Raw genomic sequence first — 16716 nt, forward strand, 5'->3', positions numbered from 1 at the left:
GCGGGCAGTCAGGCAGTGTGCCGCGCTGTGGGGTCACAGTGAATGGAGAGAGGGATTTTTTTCAATATAAAATAATTATAAAAAAGTAACATTATTATGTGACCATAACTTATTTTTTCAGATATGTTAACTATTTCATGCATGAAAGGGTTAACTCACCTTTATAACAGCAAGCGCGCTGCTTTACCTGATCAAAGCTACCCGAATCAGCCTACCTGTCTTGCCTTTATAATTGGGTTCAATGCAGCCTTAATACACAGGAATAGAGATTTTCAACATGTGTGGTGGCACTAATAGGTGATCACCAGCATACCCTTCACAGGGATGTGTTTGTGGTGAAACATGGCGCTGGATAAATGATCTTTTGTAAAAGAGGGGAGTTCAACTTTAACATTAGAAACTTTTTTATGGTTTGATATTTTTATTTGTTGTATTCATATAGAGTGATGCTTTGACCTCACGACCCAAACCATTATTTACACATAAAGAAAGGCTTTCTATTCGGACCCCAGTGCCACTGTTTCAAAATGGGATAGCTTTGCTTCATACATCTTTATAAACGGCATGCAGTGCGTATATTTCCCCTAACGATGCACACAAAGCAGCCTGCAGTGCCGAGTTGAATTGAGAGGCTCGTCAGGACTCTGGGCACTCTGCCCTCTGCCTCCATCTGCTCATTGCTCAGGGGCTGCTGTGTCATCACGTCAGTGTGGAATGTGGTGGGTTTGAGTAGCTCAGTGGTTAGAGACATTTCTGGGCTGCAGTGTGGAATGTGGTGGGTTTGAGTAGCTCAGTGGTTAGAGATATTTCTGGGCTGCAGTGTGGAATGTGGTGGGTTTGAGTAGCTCAGTGGTTAAGAGACATTTCTGGGCTGCAGTGTGGAATGTGGTGGGTTTGAGTAGCTCAGTGCTTAGAGACATTTCTGGGCTGCAGTGTGGAATGTGGTGGGTTTGAGTAGCTCAGTGGTTAGAGACATTTCTGGGCTGCAGTGTGGAATGTGGTGGGTTTGAGTAGCTCAGTGTTAGAGACATTTCTGGGCTGCAGTGTGGAATGTGGTGGGTTTGAGTAGCTCAGTGTTAGAGACATTTCTGGGCTGCAGTGTGGAATGTGGTGGGTTTGAGTAGCTCATTGGTTAGAGACATTTCTGGGCTGCAGTGTGGAATGTGGTGGGTTTGAGTAGCTTGTAATGTTTCAGTTCCAAGCAAGAAAGAATACTGAGCTAATTCCTTTTTTCTGTTTAATATTTCATGTAAAGCATTGTATTGACTGACATTTATGTGCATTGACCACGATTTATATCTTATAATTATGCAGACGTTTACATATTTTATTCAATTTATTCATATTTTCTGTCTCTGTTAATTTAGCGGATGCCTGCGCACACTAGTGCATGCTGGAGTCCTGCTTGAAACCTCCATTCATCAGGCGTGCTAATGAAACCCAGCCAGCGGTCTGGGGGCGGAGGGGGTTCCAGTGCAGTATATATCTCTGGGGGCGGAGGGGGTTCCAGTGCAGTATATATCTCTGGGGGCGGAGGGGGTTCCAGTGCAGTATATATCTCTGGGGGCGGAGGGGGTTCCAGTGCAGTATATATCTCTGGGGGTGGAGGGGGTTCCAGTGCAGTATATATCTCTGGGGGCGGAGGGGGTTCCAGTGCAGTATATATCTCTGGGGGCGGAGGGGGTTCCAGTGCAGTATATATCTCTGGGGGCGGAGGGGGTTCCAGTGCAGTATATATCTCTGGGGGCGGAGGGGGTTCCAGTGCAGTATATATCTCTGGGGGCGGAGGGGGTTCCAGTGCAGTATATATCTCTGGGGGTGGAGGGGGTTCCAGTGCAGTATATATCTCTGGGGGCGGAGGGGGTTCCAGTGCCTGCCTGTCTGTCTGCCTGCCTGTCTGCCTGCCTGCCTGCCTGCCTGCCTGCCTGTCTGCCTGTCTGTCTGCCTGTCTGCCTGCCTGCCTGCCTGCCTGCCTGCCTGTCTGTCTGTCTGTCTGCCTGCCTGCCTGCCTGTCTGTCTGCCTGCCTGTCTGTCTGTCTGTCTGTCTGTCTGTCTCCATTTCATTTCCAGCTTCTGCTTCCTTGTACCTGGTCACTTCTTTTGCTGATTTCTGTGCTGGAGTGACACAGGAAGTGATTAGGTGCCAGGAAGCTGCAACGCAGTTTTATATTGTGTTGTGTTTAAAATCACGGATACATTAAACAAAGCAATGTCTGCAGTCGTACAGGACAGCTTTGTGGTAAGGACAGTATGGGCATTAAATAATAGAGCAAAGTATACAGGAGGGATCAGAATCCGGGGGTATTCGGTGTACAGTATAGCTAAAACAAAAATACAATTACAAGGTCTTCCCCACACAGGGCACTGATGAAGGAGCCCTGACAGCGCTGACTAATAATCCAATTAGGAGGGTCTGTCTGCACTGCCCCCCGGAGACTGGAGCCCTGCTGTGAGGAAACCCAGGCATCGCTACAGGAGCCCGCTAATTAAACACATCAAATACTAAACAGCCTTCCGAGCACGACCTTCGAGAGACGACGGGAAGCCGCAGTGAAAACCTTCAAATGAACTCTGTTAGTGCGTTCATCTGGACCTTGTTGTTGTTGTTATTATTATTATTAGTACTGGATTGCTTAGAGAATGCGGGGCCTGGTTAATGACTGAATCACACGCAGTGTAGAGAGCTGGCTCTTCTACCTGTTCTGATGTAGCCTGTGTTACACGAGTCTGAAAGAGAAACCAGCAAGTACAACACAAGAGCTGCTCCTGAGCTCAAAACAACATCGACACAGAGTACAGGTGTGTCAAGAATAACTCCCAACCACTGGAAACATCACAACGAAAAACAAACAGGAAAACAGCACTTTCCACCAGATCCAATTCCCAGGGTTTTATTCCGTGTATTTTCAGGCTGTGTCTCGCTCCCAGCCTGCCGGTTCCATTTCAGAGTCTATTCTGGGTTTGTTTGCTGAAGAGCCTGAGCTCTGATATCCAAGGTGACTCGATGGATGAATGGCACAGATTTATCTTCTCTGCGTTTTTTTCTCTTCTTGTCTCGCCTTTTGGAGTTTTACTTTCAAAAAGTTAAGGACAGGATCGATCCAAAACTTTGAGCAGAAGAGCTTGTTAGTGTCTCCAGATATACTGTGAGATAAGAAATAAACCAACAGACGGGAAAAGTTATTAAAGCTAACAATTGCCCTGAACCTGAATAATAATGAGCACTAGTCTACACACTCCACTCTCAGCTCTGCAGCGCTGTCATTACCAGCACATTAATAATAATGAGCACTAGTCTACACACTCCACTCTCAGCTCTGCAGCGCTGTCATTACCAGCACATTAATAATAATGAGCACTAGTCTACACACTCCACTCTCAGCTCTGCAGCGCTGTCATTACCAGCACATTAATAATAATGAGCACTAGTCTACACACTCCACTCTCAGCTCTGCAGCGCTGTCATTACCAGCACATTAATAATAATGAGCACTAGTCTACACACTCCACTCTCAGCTCTGCAGCGCTGTCATTACCAGCACATTAATAATAATGAGCACTAGTCTACACACTCCACTCTCAGCTCTGCAGCGCTGTCATTACCAGCACATAATGAGCACTAGTCTACACACTCCACTCTCAGCTCTGCAGCGCTGTCGTTCCTCCTTTTACCCTCATATCTATCTCGAAACATGTTCTCTAACCCTCCCCTCCTCCCTCTCTATTCCCCCCTCCCCTTCTCTTTTGTCTTGCTCCGTTTTTCCTCACCCCCTCTCTCCTCAGTCCCTGTCCCCCTCAGGCTCACAGTGAAGCCTCGCTCTGCTCCACTCTCACACAGTCATTAAAGAGTTGTCATGCCAGGGTTATTTATAGAAGGCATCATGACTGCGACAGTGTAGCAATGACAGCCTCATCGCGTTGCATTGCAGTAGCAGTGGCGTGGCAGGCCGGACTGCTCTGCCATTGCAGATCCTCTGAGACGGGGGTCTGTCCTGATGGTGTGTACCTTGATTATGAAGAACGAGTCAGACTGCTGGATTCCACATGTCATCGTTTATTTAAGGAAAAGTGTGATCAAGTAAAATAAACTGAGTATGGGCTAATTGCGTCCGTTTGAATAGATGTCTGCTTCAAACTGCACCACATTCCATGCAATAACAGAGCAGACAGGACCTGGGCTTGCTGTATCACCCTAAGGACAGGGCTTCCTGAAGCGCAGTGCCCCTGTGCTGTGCTCTACCATGTGATAATGAGCTGCCAGAATCCCTGCCCATCTCATCCAGTGTACAGATATCCTCCCATGCGCAGATCACAATGCTCATGTTAAAAGATGTGTGTATGTTTAACAGGTTCTGGAGGACCTTCTGTGTTTTTGTGATTCATTAGAAGCTGATGCATGGGGGGGGGGGGGGGGGGTTGGGTAAGTTTATGATTGAAAAGAGACCCGACCAAACCTGGATCTCCTCTGAGAGAGCAAAGGGAAGACTGCACCGTTGAAAAAACACGACGAGTCAGACGAGCAACTCAGTCACAACAATAGCAAGAGTCACAGCAATAAAATTATTAACACCAGAACAACAGTCATAATAACTAAGAGGAGGAGGAATGGGACTAGTTTACAAAGTGCTTTCCTTTGCTTCCGTGCCTGCTGTACATTTCAAATGATATCAGAGGCATGTACAATACAATACACAGTAATACGTCTCTCTACAGTACTGGCAGGCGTGGCAGGGGCGTGTCGGGGGCTTCTCTGTGAGACAGGCAGAGAGACAGAACTCCTATAACAGTAACAGCCAGCCCCTGGCACACCTTTCAAGATATCAGAAGTCATGCTGCAGCTAAACAATAAACAGTCCTGCACCTGAAGACCTACGGCCCGGGACTGGCTTTGCTGGATCTTCTCTTCCTTCTCCTGCGGCTTCTCTCGTGGTCTGTTTCCAAGGCTGCTGTCAGCAGCTTGCACAGTCCAGATCTCTCACTCGCTTCTCCAATTCCAAACTGTCTGTCTCCATTCCCGTTTTCTACGTTATCGGTAAGGTAAGGAATCGGATGTTTTGAATTCTATTTACATGTTTGGTGCGCAAGACTTAACAGACACTCTTACCAGGCTGAAGTGCACTGGCTGCTGGGACGTCCTAACAGGGATGTGACCTCTAATACTACTGGCAATATTAATACTTACAATTATCATCAATTAAATGGAAGCATGCGATGGTTTCGTGTGATTGGCTGATCAGTCTAAAGTTGTGATTGGCTGCACTATCTTACACTGTGATTGGCCGATCCATCTCAGATTGTGTAACAGTTCAAACGCGTGCCCTCCTTTGCCACGGTGCCTCAGCGTATCTGTTCTCCAGCAATACAGCTTGTGTGTAAGAGCTGTGGGTCCTGTGTCTGTGCGTTCTCGTGCCATGGCTGGTAAAACACTCATCCATCTTTCTAACTGGGAGCCCTTCCCTCTATCTGCTATCTACCTGTGGAAGCTATCTGTCTACAAACACTTCTCCACCCCTGCTCCTCTCTTTTTCCATTGCTCCTTCTCTAGCTCACTCTTCCTCTCTCACCTCTGGTCTTTCTCCCCTCCCACTCTCTCTCTCTGTCACCCCTCCCCGTTCTCCTGTGAAATTGTATACCACCCCTCTTCCCTCTCTCTCACCCCTTCAACTGCGTTCTCCCTTATTTTACTCTCTCCCTTCTATCTTCATCCTACCCTTCTTTTTCTCTCTCTCCTCTCCCGTCCACCTCTCCTCACCTCTTCACTCTACCTTCTTTCATTCTCACCCCTTCCTTCTCTCCCTCTCTACCCCTTCATTCTCTGTCTCACTCCCACCTCTCATCCCTAGTTCAGTCTCTCTTTGTCTCTCTCCTCCCTCTCTCTGTCTCCAGTGTGAGAGGAAGGAGGGATTGCAGTATCTTGTGCAGATGAACACAGCGCAGCCTGGCACAGCACTCTCTCGATGATGTCATGAAGATGAGAGCTGCCTCCGAGGGGGGCAGGGCAATAACAAGACTTGGGGCGATGCTTATTGCTGGAGGGGGGCGGGGTTGTGGGAGGGATTAGAACTCGTCCTCTGAGCTGTCGGCCAATAGCATCACGCGGTCCTGCCTGTTGCTCATCTCCCCGTGCTGATGACACAAACAATAAGAAGGAGTTAAGCTGTTAGAAACGAACAATATTGAACTGGATTCAAATCATTAGATCAGAACTCAACGTGAATCAATAACCAGGCGGGCAAGGAACATAATCCACATCTATGTAAGAGCCTAAATTGTGATACAATATATCCCTGGATAATATATATAGAATAAAGACACATTATTAATTCCCTCTACTGAATCTGAGACACAGCTAGTAATGAGAACGTCTGACATCTGTATAGTAGAGTCATTTTTTGGAACCCTATCTTTAGATTTTAATTTTGTATGTCAAGGGCGAGTGTTTGTTCACTCTCTAGTAACTCAATATACACAGAGCTGAGGCTCCTACACTGCCTCGCCCCCTGACTCCTCTCCACCCCCTCACCTTCCACTCAATATACACAGAGCTGAGGCTCCTACACTGCCTCCCCCCCGACTCCTCTCCACCCCCTCACCATCCACTCAATATACACAGAGCTGAGGCTCCTACACTGCCTCTCCCCCTGACTCCTCTCCACCCCCTCACCTTCCACTCAATATACACAGAGCTGAGGCTCCTCTCCACCCCCTCACCTTCCGCCGCTGCCTCTTGAAGCCGCTCCTCCTCTTGCGGTGCATCACCTTGATGCTGTAGAGCGCGCCCAGGATGAACAGAGCACCCACGATACCGATCCCCACCGGAGCCAGCATCCCCGAGACATAGCCAGCCTGGGGAGAGGGGAGAGGGGTGAGACAGCTGAGACTGGAGAGGGGTGAGAGAGCTGGGACTGGAGCCAGCCTGGAGAGAGGGGGAGAGGGGGAGAGAGCTGGGACTGAAGCCAGCCTGGAGAGAGGGGGAGAGGGGAGAGACAGCTGAGACTGGAGAGAGGGGGAGAGGGATGAGAGAGCTGGGAATGGAGCCAGTCTGGAGAGAGGGGGAGGAGGAGAGCTGGGACTGGAGCTAGTGCCCCAGTCATAGCCATCCCGGGGACTGGAGAGAGAGGTGAGGGTGAGTTTCAGAGGGGGAGAGAGCTGGGAATGGATTCCTACCTTATCTCGAATTTTCTCCACCCAGCTTCGCACTGAAAGAAAAACAAAAAAGAAAGATTTAAAAACACAGAAGAATGAGAGAACTTGGGAGAGCTGAGCAGAGCTGGGATGAGCTGGGCTAGCAATCGAAATAGAAAGAAAAGCTACACTAGTTGTCTATAGGGGAGGTGGCACCGAATAGCGACTCGTCGAATAGCAAAGTGACATTCGACCGCAGAAACTGGTCGTCGACAAATCGCACGCCACGTCATTGTGATGTCATTGTGACGCGTACGGGTTCATATATATGACATATAAGAACATTCATAACATTTTTTTTTAAAATCCATGTAGTTTTAAAATATTCAGCACAAAAAACAGTGAAGAGTTACAAAACAGTTACTATCGACCCCCCAAACCCCCCCCCCCCCGCCCCCCCGACAGTGATGCCCGACTCCCTCTGCCTCTCTCAGTGCTAATGAGCCTCATCGTCCAGCCAGCCGGCCGGCCGGCCAGCATCCCCTCTGCCACTCGGCACGGTAATGGATGGGCCTTCAATTCAGCAGCTGATGACCAAGCACTTCCACACTTAAAAGGGAAACGTCCCGTAGCAGCACCGGGACCACAGCCAGAGATGAGCTTCCCCCTTTTAAAATTACATTACACATAATAATAATAATAGAAAAAAATCTACAGCTGATTTCTGCACTTCGGCAGTTTTTTAAAAACAGTGAGGTCATCCATCAGCCTCCCCTAAAGCACCTCCCCGGCACAGAGCCCAACTTGCAGCAGGCAGGGAGCTCCACGATGAGAGATTGCACAGGCAGGGAGCTCCACGATGAGAGATTGCACAGGCAGGGAGCTCCACGATGAGAGATTGCACAGGCAGGGAGCGATGAGAGATTGCACAGGCAGGGAGCTCTGTAATGAGAGATTGAACAGGCAGGGAGCTCTGTGATGAGAGATTGCACAGGCAGGGAGCGATGAGAGATTGCACAGGCAGGGAGCTCCACGATGAGAGATTGCACAGGCAGGGAGCTCCACGATGAGAGATTGCACAGGCAGGGAGCGATGAGAGATTGCACAGGCAGGGAGCTCTGTAATGAGAGATTGAACAGGCAGGGAGCTCTGTGATGAGAGATTGCACAGGCAGGGAGCGATGAGAGATTGCACAGGCAGGGAGCTCTGTAATGAGAGATTGAACAGGCAGGGAGCTCTGTGATGAGAGATTGCACAGGCAGGGAGCGATGAGAGATTGCACAGGCAAGGAGTGATGAGAGATTGCACAGGCAGGGAGCTCCACGATGAGAGATTGCACAGACAGGGAGCTCCATGATGAGAGATTGCACAGGCAGGGAGCTCCGTGATGAGAGATTGCACAGGCAGGGAGCGATGAGAGATTGTACAGACAGGGAGCTCCACGATGAGAGATTGCACAGACAGGGAGCTCCACGATGAGAGATTGCACAGGCAGGGAGCTCCACGATGAGAGATTGCACAGGCAGGGAGCTCCACGATGAGAGATTGCACAGACAGGGAGCTCCACGATGAGAGATTGCACAGACAGGGAGCTCCACCATGAGAGATTGCACAGGCAGGGAGCTCCACGATGAGAGATTGCACAGGCAGGGAGCGATGAGAGATTGCAGCAATTATCATGGGCCACTGAGACCCACAGACAAGGCACTGTAATAAACACACAGACAGCCCAGACAGGTACATTTTGTAGTAAACCATTCCCCAGGAATCCTATGATTGAATAACCCTGAAGATGTCTGTGGGTCACTGTGTGCAGGTTTAATACACATGTGGCACATCCCTGTGATTTAGGGGTGGAGCCAGTCTTCATTCCAGCAGATAGCCCTGGGTGAGTGTGAGTCAACCAGCCGAGGGAGAGAGAGAGGGGTATTCAGAGAGATCACCAACGCCTCGCTGACTCTACTCCCAGGAGCAGGGCAAATGTCGCTGCCAGATCAATTCCTCGCAGAGACTTTGGAAACAGAAACCTGCTCTGCGCGGATCCCAACTTCACAGGGCTTGGGAATTTTCTGGAAATGTGGAAATCCAGGAATAACCAGGATTCTGTCTCTGTCATCTATACCTATTAATCACTGAACAGAGCCAAATTTAGAAAAATGTAAAGAAAGTTAATAAATTCACTGACAAATGTCATTCACCAGAGATGAACTAGGGATGGCATTTTTATTCTATAAGGTCCTGTATTTTAGTTCCTAGTTACATGAATCAGTCATTCAGTGACAGGGTAGCAGAAGCCGTCTCTCAGACAGTCAATTCCAGAGAGACTCCTGTCCGTGTTTCATTCAATTAGAAATCAGCTTCCGTGTTACTCTATTCATTGCTGATTAATCTTTCAGGCAGCTTTCCTAAAAGCTGATGCAGCGAAACCGATTTCCTGCGTCCCCATGGGTGCAATAAACCCAGCGCTCAAGTACTGTGCTGTTTGTAGGGCAACCGCTATGGACCACAAAGAAAGAAATCAAACCGCTGACTTGGGGAATTTGCTTTGCTTAGATCAAGCTCTGCACATGCTTCTCAACCCCGCGTGATTGAGAACAGTGGGATTCACGCCTGTCATTCTGTCTTTGAATGAATGAAAGATAGATTCCACTGTGAGATCTGGTGAAATTAAAAATGAAAACATTGTATTGATTTGCAGCTTTGAAAACAGAAACGTCATTCAAGTTTGTTATTCACGAAACTCTTTGAAACTGTTGCTGGCTCTTTTAAGTGCTCTTGAAAATGTTCACGCATGCAAAGCTTTACGTCCTGCAGTAAGTTTACACTTTGTGAATCCAGTCTCAGTCTCCTACGCTTTCAGTTATTGTTTCACTGGCATTTTATCATGGAGGACTGGTGCCCTCTAGGCTGCAGAGAAGGTACTGCAGAACACTGGATTATACTAATCTTATTATCTTTGCTCCCACCTGGTGGTGAGCTGTGAGCACAGCACTCATTTATAGTTATGAAAAGCTAACAGTTATGAAAAGCTAAACGTTTTTGCTTTTCTTTGTGTATTTATTTATCTCCCTCTCATTGACCCAGCCCCTCTCCCCTCCCAGCCCCTCTCTCCTCTCTCACCCAGCCCCCTCTCCTCTCTCTCACCCAGCCCCTCTCCACACTCACTCCCTCTCCCCTCTCCCATCTCTCACCCAGCCCCTCTCCTCCCTCACTCCCTCTCCCCTCTCCTCTCTCACCCAGCCCCTCTCCTCTCTCTCACCCAGCCCCTCTCCTCCCTCACTCCCTCTCCCCTCTCCTCTCTCACCCAGCCCCTCTCCTCCGTCACTCCCTCTCCCCTCTCTCTTACCCAGCCCCTGGTTTCGCTGTGCCCACTCGGACCCCTCTGGCAGATGGAAGGGGGTGTGGCTGTGCAAGGGGGTGGTCGTGGAGACCTCCGGGGGCTCACTCTCCTCCACACTCTCAGCTTCATCAGAGTTGGGGGGCTCCTCCTCCTCCTCCTCCTCCTCCTCGTCTTCATCCTCACTGACATTATCTTCTCGATCCTCTGAGAGAGACAGGCAGAGACAGAGGGGAGGGAGAAAGCCTTGATTACTCTATGAATCACAAGCTAGGTCATGGTTTGACCCCCTAAGTGACACCCATTCCAATTGCATGGGAGTTTCTCTAGACATGTATAACAATGTACATGCGATGACCTTCACTGTGTCCAAGCCCGGGGCTCACTGTATCTCTTATTGGCATCACATAAGGTATTACCAAAGGAGCTGTCCACAGGTGCACTGCACCCTTTACTTCTGTCTCCCCATTTGCATCTCTCCCCATTTGCATGAGCTACTGAAGCAAGTCTAAACATCAGAAGAGAGGTGTGACCCGCAGGAGCAGGTTTGTGAATCTGTGGGTATAAAGGGTAGCTATCCCCATGGGGCTCTCCACTGCCCTGCCTTACCTTCAGACTCCAGTTTCTCCAGATCATCCAGCCGAGCTTCGGCGGGCGGCCACATCAGGCTGGTTGCCATAGTGACAGACGTCGGGGGCAGTCTGGTTGTCAGGGGCGGGGTTTCTGATGTGAAGATTCTGGAGGGCGGGGTTTCGGGATTTCCAAATGTTCCAGAGGGTGCAGTTTTGGGATTTCTGAACGTTCCATGAGGCGGGGTTTCTGAACTTTTCAAGGGTCCGGGGGGCGGGGTTTCTGAAATGTTAAAGATTCCGGGAGGCAGGGTTTCGGAGAGAAGGGGAGGGACTTCATCTAGATCATCTGCAGAGTTGTAAGACAATAAAAAATGTAGTTTATTTTAAAAAGATTACTTTGAATTGAACTATATTTTAATTATCTACAGTATATTTAAACCACTAATATATTCATTTAATGTGGTACAGATTTATTTTCATGTATGCCTTGTGGAATCATTTTACTGGCATGCTGCCTGAAGAGTAAAAGTTACCTGCAGCGTCTGACCAGCCTGGAACCAGTGGGGCTCCCTCAGGGGGTACAGAGTCAGGTGATGGTGATAAGATCTCTTCAGGGGGTACAGAGTCAGGTGATGGTGGTAAGATCTCTTCAGGGGGTACAGAGTCAGATGACTGTGGTAAGATCTCTTCAGGGGGTACAGAGTCAGGTGACTGTGGTAAGATCTCTTCAGGGGGTACAGAGTCAGGTGACTGTGATAAGAGCTCTTCAGGGGGTACAGAGTCAGGTGACGGTGATAAGATCTCTTCAGGGGGTACAGAGTCAGGTGATGGTGGTAAGATCTCTTCAGGGGGTACAGAGTCAGGTGACTGTGGTAAGATCTCTTCAGGGGGTACAGAGTCAGGTGACTGTGATAAGAGCTCTTCAGGGGGTACAGAGTCAGGTGACGGTGATAAGATCTCTTCAGGGGGTACAGAGTCAGGTGATGGTGGTAAGATCTCTTCAGGGGGTACAGAGTCAGGTGACTGTGATAAGATCTCTTCAGGGGGTACAGAGTCAGGTGATGGTGATAAGATCTCTTCAGGGGGTACAGAGTCAGGTGACTGTGATAAGAGCTCTTCAGGGGGTACAGAGTCAGGTGATGGTGGTAAGATCTCTTCAGGGGGTACAGAGTCAGGTGACTGTGGTAAGATCTCTTCAGGGGGTACAGAGTCAGGTGACGGTGGTAAGATCTCTTCAGGGGGTACAGAGTCAGGTGATGGTGGCAAGATCTCTTCAGGGGGTACAGAGTCAGGTGATGGTGGTAAGATCTCTTCAGGGGGTACAGAGTCAGGTGATGGTGGCAAGATCTCTTCAGGGGGTACAGAGTCAGGTGACTGTGGTAAGATCTCTTCAGGGGGTACAGAGTCAGGTGATGGTGGTAAGATCTCTTCAGGGGGTACAGAGTCAGGTGACTGTGATAAGATCTCTTCAGGGGGTAAAGAGTCAGGTAATGGTGATAAGATCTCTTCAGGGGGTACAGAGTCAGGTGACTGTGGTAAGATCTCTTCAGGGGGTACAGAGTCAGGTGATGGTGGTAAGATCTCTTCAAGGGGTACAGAGTCAGGTGACTGTGATAAGATCTCTTCAGGGGGTACAGTGATGGTTGACTCTGACACAAGTGGGGTCCCTTCACGGGGTACTGAGATGAAGGGTTCTGATGGCAGCGGGGCCCCTTCGGGGGGTAGAGTGACAGCCGTCCCCTCATTTTCTGCTACAGTAGGTTCTCTTAAGGAGTGAGTGGCTGTCTCCGCTGCAGTCAGGGGATCCTGTGTGGAACTGGAGAGGAGTTCTGCTGCTGAGGTCTGGTGAGACTCTGTCACGCTGTACAGAGCAGAGGAATCTGTCCATGGAACGAAAAAAGCAAAACGTTTATTTTGTCGTTTGTCATTTTATGGATGTTCTATAAGTAACACATTTGAAATGTTTTTATATATTTTATTACTATATACAGAATATATAGTGATGTACGATACAAGCTGGTATCCACTCCACGGGAGGGCAGTGGGTGAGTGTTTGTTTATGTCTTACACACCACCCTATACAATATGTATGTATGTGTGTATGTATGTATGTATGTGTGTATATATATAGTTAAATAATAATAATTAAACAGTATAGCTAATACTGTGATGTCATTCCATCCGATACAAGCTATCTGATACAAAGACATTCCAGATTTCTGTATAACATCAACCATATAGAACAGATCCCTAAACTAAATAGCTGATAGCTCCCCCCCCCCCACTTCACCCCAGGCAGTTGGACCCCCACACTCACCTGCCTCCTGCAGTGTGGGGCCCCCTGTCCCAGGATGTGACACGGTGGGGTTGGGGGAGGGAGCAGAGCTGGATATTAGCCCCCCCTCGGGACTGTGTGTCAGGCTGATCCCAGGCTCCCCGAGGAACCCTTGAGAATGCCAGGTATCCTTTACACCCGATACACCCGGGTACTGGGGACGCACTGCGATGCCTGTCTGAGATGACTTGGTCTCGTCTGGTGTGGGCTGTATCTTCAGCAGCGTTGAGTTCCTCAGTCCAGCCCTGCTCTCTTCTGATTTCCAGCCCCTTTGCACACCGTCGGTTTGGGTATCTCTCGCACCCGGGACTTCCTCTGCTAACCCAGCTCTCTCCTTGTGCCGTTCTGCTGTTCCACCCCTGAGCCTCTCACTCTTCCCAGTCTTCCTGGGTTTCGGAAGCAATTCCCTGTCCGATTCCCGATCTCCTGGTCCCTCCTCCTCCTCCTCTTCTGTCTTCCCAGGATGTTCCGGACTTGCTCGGATTCCATCTTCCATCTCACCCCCTCGCTGTGTGGAGTCTGCCCCCTGCTGGACTGCTCCAGCCTGTCTAGCTGTGCCCCAGTTGGGCTCCACTGGCCCTCTCATCAGGGGGTGCTGTGATGCAGTCACTGCACTGGGTTTCACTGCCCCTGTGGTTGCTGCTTCCATGATACTAGAAGGTATCGAGGCTGTGCCTAACCCTGTAGGATTCAACCCCCAAGCCTGGTTGCCTCCAACAACCTCACTAGGGGCCCCTCCAGCCTTTATATTGAGACGCTGCCCCCAAGACAAAAGTCTGCTTTCAGTCATCCCCCCGTCTCTCCCTCTTGCAGGCCCCGCTATTGTGCCCCTTCCTGGGGCTGGCAGCTTCTCTGTGACTCCATCCCCCTTTCCCCTCTCTCCCTTCTCTCCACCCGCCCTTCTCTTTGCATTTTTGCTTCCAGAAAGGAGCTCCAGACCGTGTTGAGCCGCCCCCTCTCTTTCTGGAGTCTGATTGACCAATGGGGTGCGGTTTGTGGTGCCCATGGCAACGGGGCTAGGGGAGGACGGTATCCTAGCAACGTCTCCAGGCAACGCTGTCAGTTCTACAGCACTTAGGCTTGGGTTCCCAGAGAGGAGCTGCACTGTCCCGGGCTGCTCAGACTCCTCGGGGGTGCTGACAACAAGGGCTGACTGCAGGGGATTCTGTGACAGCACCCCAAATCCTGTTCCCAGTATGGGAGCAGGGGGCGAGGCAGCAGTGCTCCTTAGGCATTTTTTCTCCTCCCTCCTTTCTCCTGTTTCGTTCCCTTTGTCTGCAGGAGAGGCCAGTTCAAGTCCTGTCACTGGGCTGCTCGTCTCTCCCTGGAAGGATGTGGGGGAACATGGGGCTGCTCCCCTCTCCGGGACTGGAGTGGTAGAGCCCAGCCCCAGGCCCCAGGCAAGCAGGCAGACACACAGAGCTGCAGGGGAGACCATGTCTCAGAGCGGGGGTGGCACCATAGAGATCGGGGAGTACTAGCGAGCAGACATGACAGGAATCGGGAAGAGTCTGCGGAAAGGAATGAAAAAATGGAAAAAGAAAAAAATAAAGAATTAGTCTTTCTGCATTTTGTTGAGCTTTTGTTAGAGAGAGAGAGAGAGAGAGAGAGAGGAAGAAACAGATGGGCACGCATGTTGATAAGCAAACCCCTGCAGCTCCAGTCAGTTGTAGCTGATGGATTTTGGCAGTGGAGAGCTGTCAGGGGCGGTGAGGATAGACAGATGTACAGGTAGACCTACAGACAAATATACGGATAGACAGACTGAAAGATAGATATTTACACCTATAGCTAGACAAACAGACGGATAGACAGACAGACAGACAGATAGTAACTGGCAGGGGGATCAGACGATCAAGAGGGCGCTGTAGACACAAAGACAAGTCCATTATCACAGCGGGACACATGCACTGCAGGCTATATTTGAACAGGAATAGAATACACTCTTATGGGATGCATGGATTAATCTCGTTTACATGGGGGGTGACGAGACACCATAGGCTGTACTGTACAGTTACAAAGACAGACAACAATGCAGCATAACATCGAGACGGAGACCAACGAGATCGCTTCAGAAAACGGATTTCTCTTCTCGCTTTCACTCGAGCTGTGCGGGTGTCAAAAACATAATATCAATAATAATAATAATGATAATGATAATAATATAGCGTATATATATAGCGTGACTGATTCAACACATGACATCATTGCAATGCGAATCTCTACTGAATTACTACTAAACAATCGATATTAATAATAGAATATAATCTGTATATAAAGATCTATAAATAGTACAAAATAATAATAATAATAATAATAATAATAATAATAATAATAATAATAATAATAATCTTTTTTTTGATAATCTCAGCTGCCTGTTGTTTGCTGTATGATATGCGACTCTACCCCTCCCCTCCCTGTAGTGTATTTCCAATGTATTCATTACATAAGTTCTGTTTTCAATACGGACCTGTACACATGAGCATGCATGCAGACGCATGAATAACACCCCACACGTCCATGCACTGACACTCCCAGCATGCCTGCGCCTCTCTGTGTGTCTGATAAGAACACGGGTAGCAATACTAGCCTGCACAGCGACATACGCACCCGCCTCTCCCCTTACCCGCACAAGACTGCGTGCTTCTGTTTAGTTCAGCGCAGTCTGGACGTGGAGCAGGTTCGGTTTGTAGTTCGGTCGTCGAGGAGCGATCGTGTCTCGGTCTTGATTTAAAAATACAAACAAAAGCCGCTATCGATCCTGCAGCGAGCGTGGGGTCTAGGCATGCAGGCAGACTGGCAGGCAGCAGCTAGTCCGACCGACTTAACTGTGATGGAGCGCCTCTCTGTGACTGTGCGTGTGCGTGTGTGTCTGAATGTGCGTGTGTGCGTGTGTGCGTGTGTGTGTCTGTGTGTGTGTGTGTCTGTGTGCGTGCGTGCGTGCGTGTGTGTGTGTGTGTGTGTCTGTGCCGTACCAATTCTCTCTCTCCCTCATAAGAATTGCATTGCACAACGTCTCAGTGCTGTCTGTACTGTTCCGTCTGCATGTCTGTTAACCCTTAGTCTCTACAGATGCACATTCTGTGTGTGTGTGTGCGTGTGTGTGTGCGTGTGTGTGTGTGTGTGTGTGTTATTATTGTTAGGGAGATCTGGCTTGGAATTGGATACAAGACACTTCTGTTCAGAATTTACAGGAGGCATGTCTGTTATGATCGCTCATGACCCGGTGCTATTTCAAACACATTGAAACAGCCCTTGGCATAGATTTCACTCCTTTATATTAAATATTAGAAATGAATGTAAACTCTCCTTATAATAAACTCCAAGATATATTGAATTACACATAG

General features: G+C 49.1%; 1 protein-coding gene across 3 annotated transcripts; it reads right to left on the reverse strand.

Annotated features, from left to right (window-relative positions):
* Window positions 1–4034: 4034 nt before the first annotated feature.
* Window positions 4035–16356, reverse strand: LOC117962937 (atrophin-1-like). 3 transcript variants are annotated; one of them, XM_058986547.1, is made up of 8 exons: window positions 15996–16356; window positions 13352–14880; window positions 11568–12914; window positions 11072–11380; window positions 10472–10669; window positions 7168–7199; window positions 6712–6846; window positions 4035–6126 (listed from the first exon to the last, which is right to left on the reverse strand). In XM_058986547.1, exons 2-8 carry the CDS (start codon window positions 14805–14807, stop codon window positions 6058–6060), a joined length of 3546 nt encoding a protein of 1181 aa, XP_058842530.1. In that variant the 5' UTR covers window positions 14808–14880; window positions 15996–16356; the 3' UTR covers window positions 4035–6057. The 3 variants fall into 3 exon arrangements, with proteins under 3 accessions (XP_058842530.1, XP_058842531.1, XP_058842532.1); XM_058986548.1 differs by having other exon boundaries at window positions 15980–16356; XM_058986549.1 differs by lacking the exon at window positions 15996–16356 and adding an exon at window positions 15840–15967.
* Between the last annotated feature and the right edge of the window lie 360 nt (window positions 16357–16716).

The sequence above is a fragment of the Acipenser ruthenus genome, chromosome 15, assembly GCF_902713425.1.
Source record: "Acipenser ruthenus chromosome 15, fAciRut3.2 maternal haplotype, whole genome shotgun sequence".
Lineage (NCBI taxonomy): Eukaryota > Metazoa > Chordata > Actinopteri > Acipenseriformes > Acipenseridae > Acipenser > Acipenser ruthenus.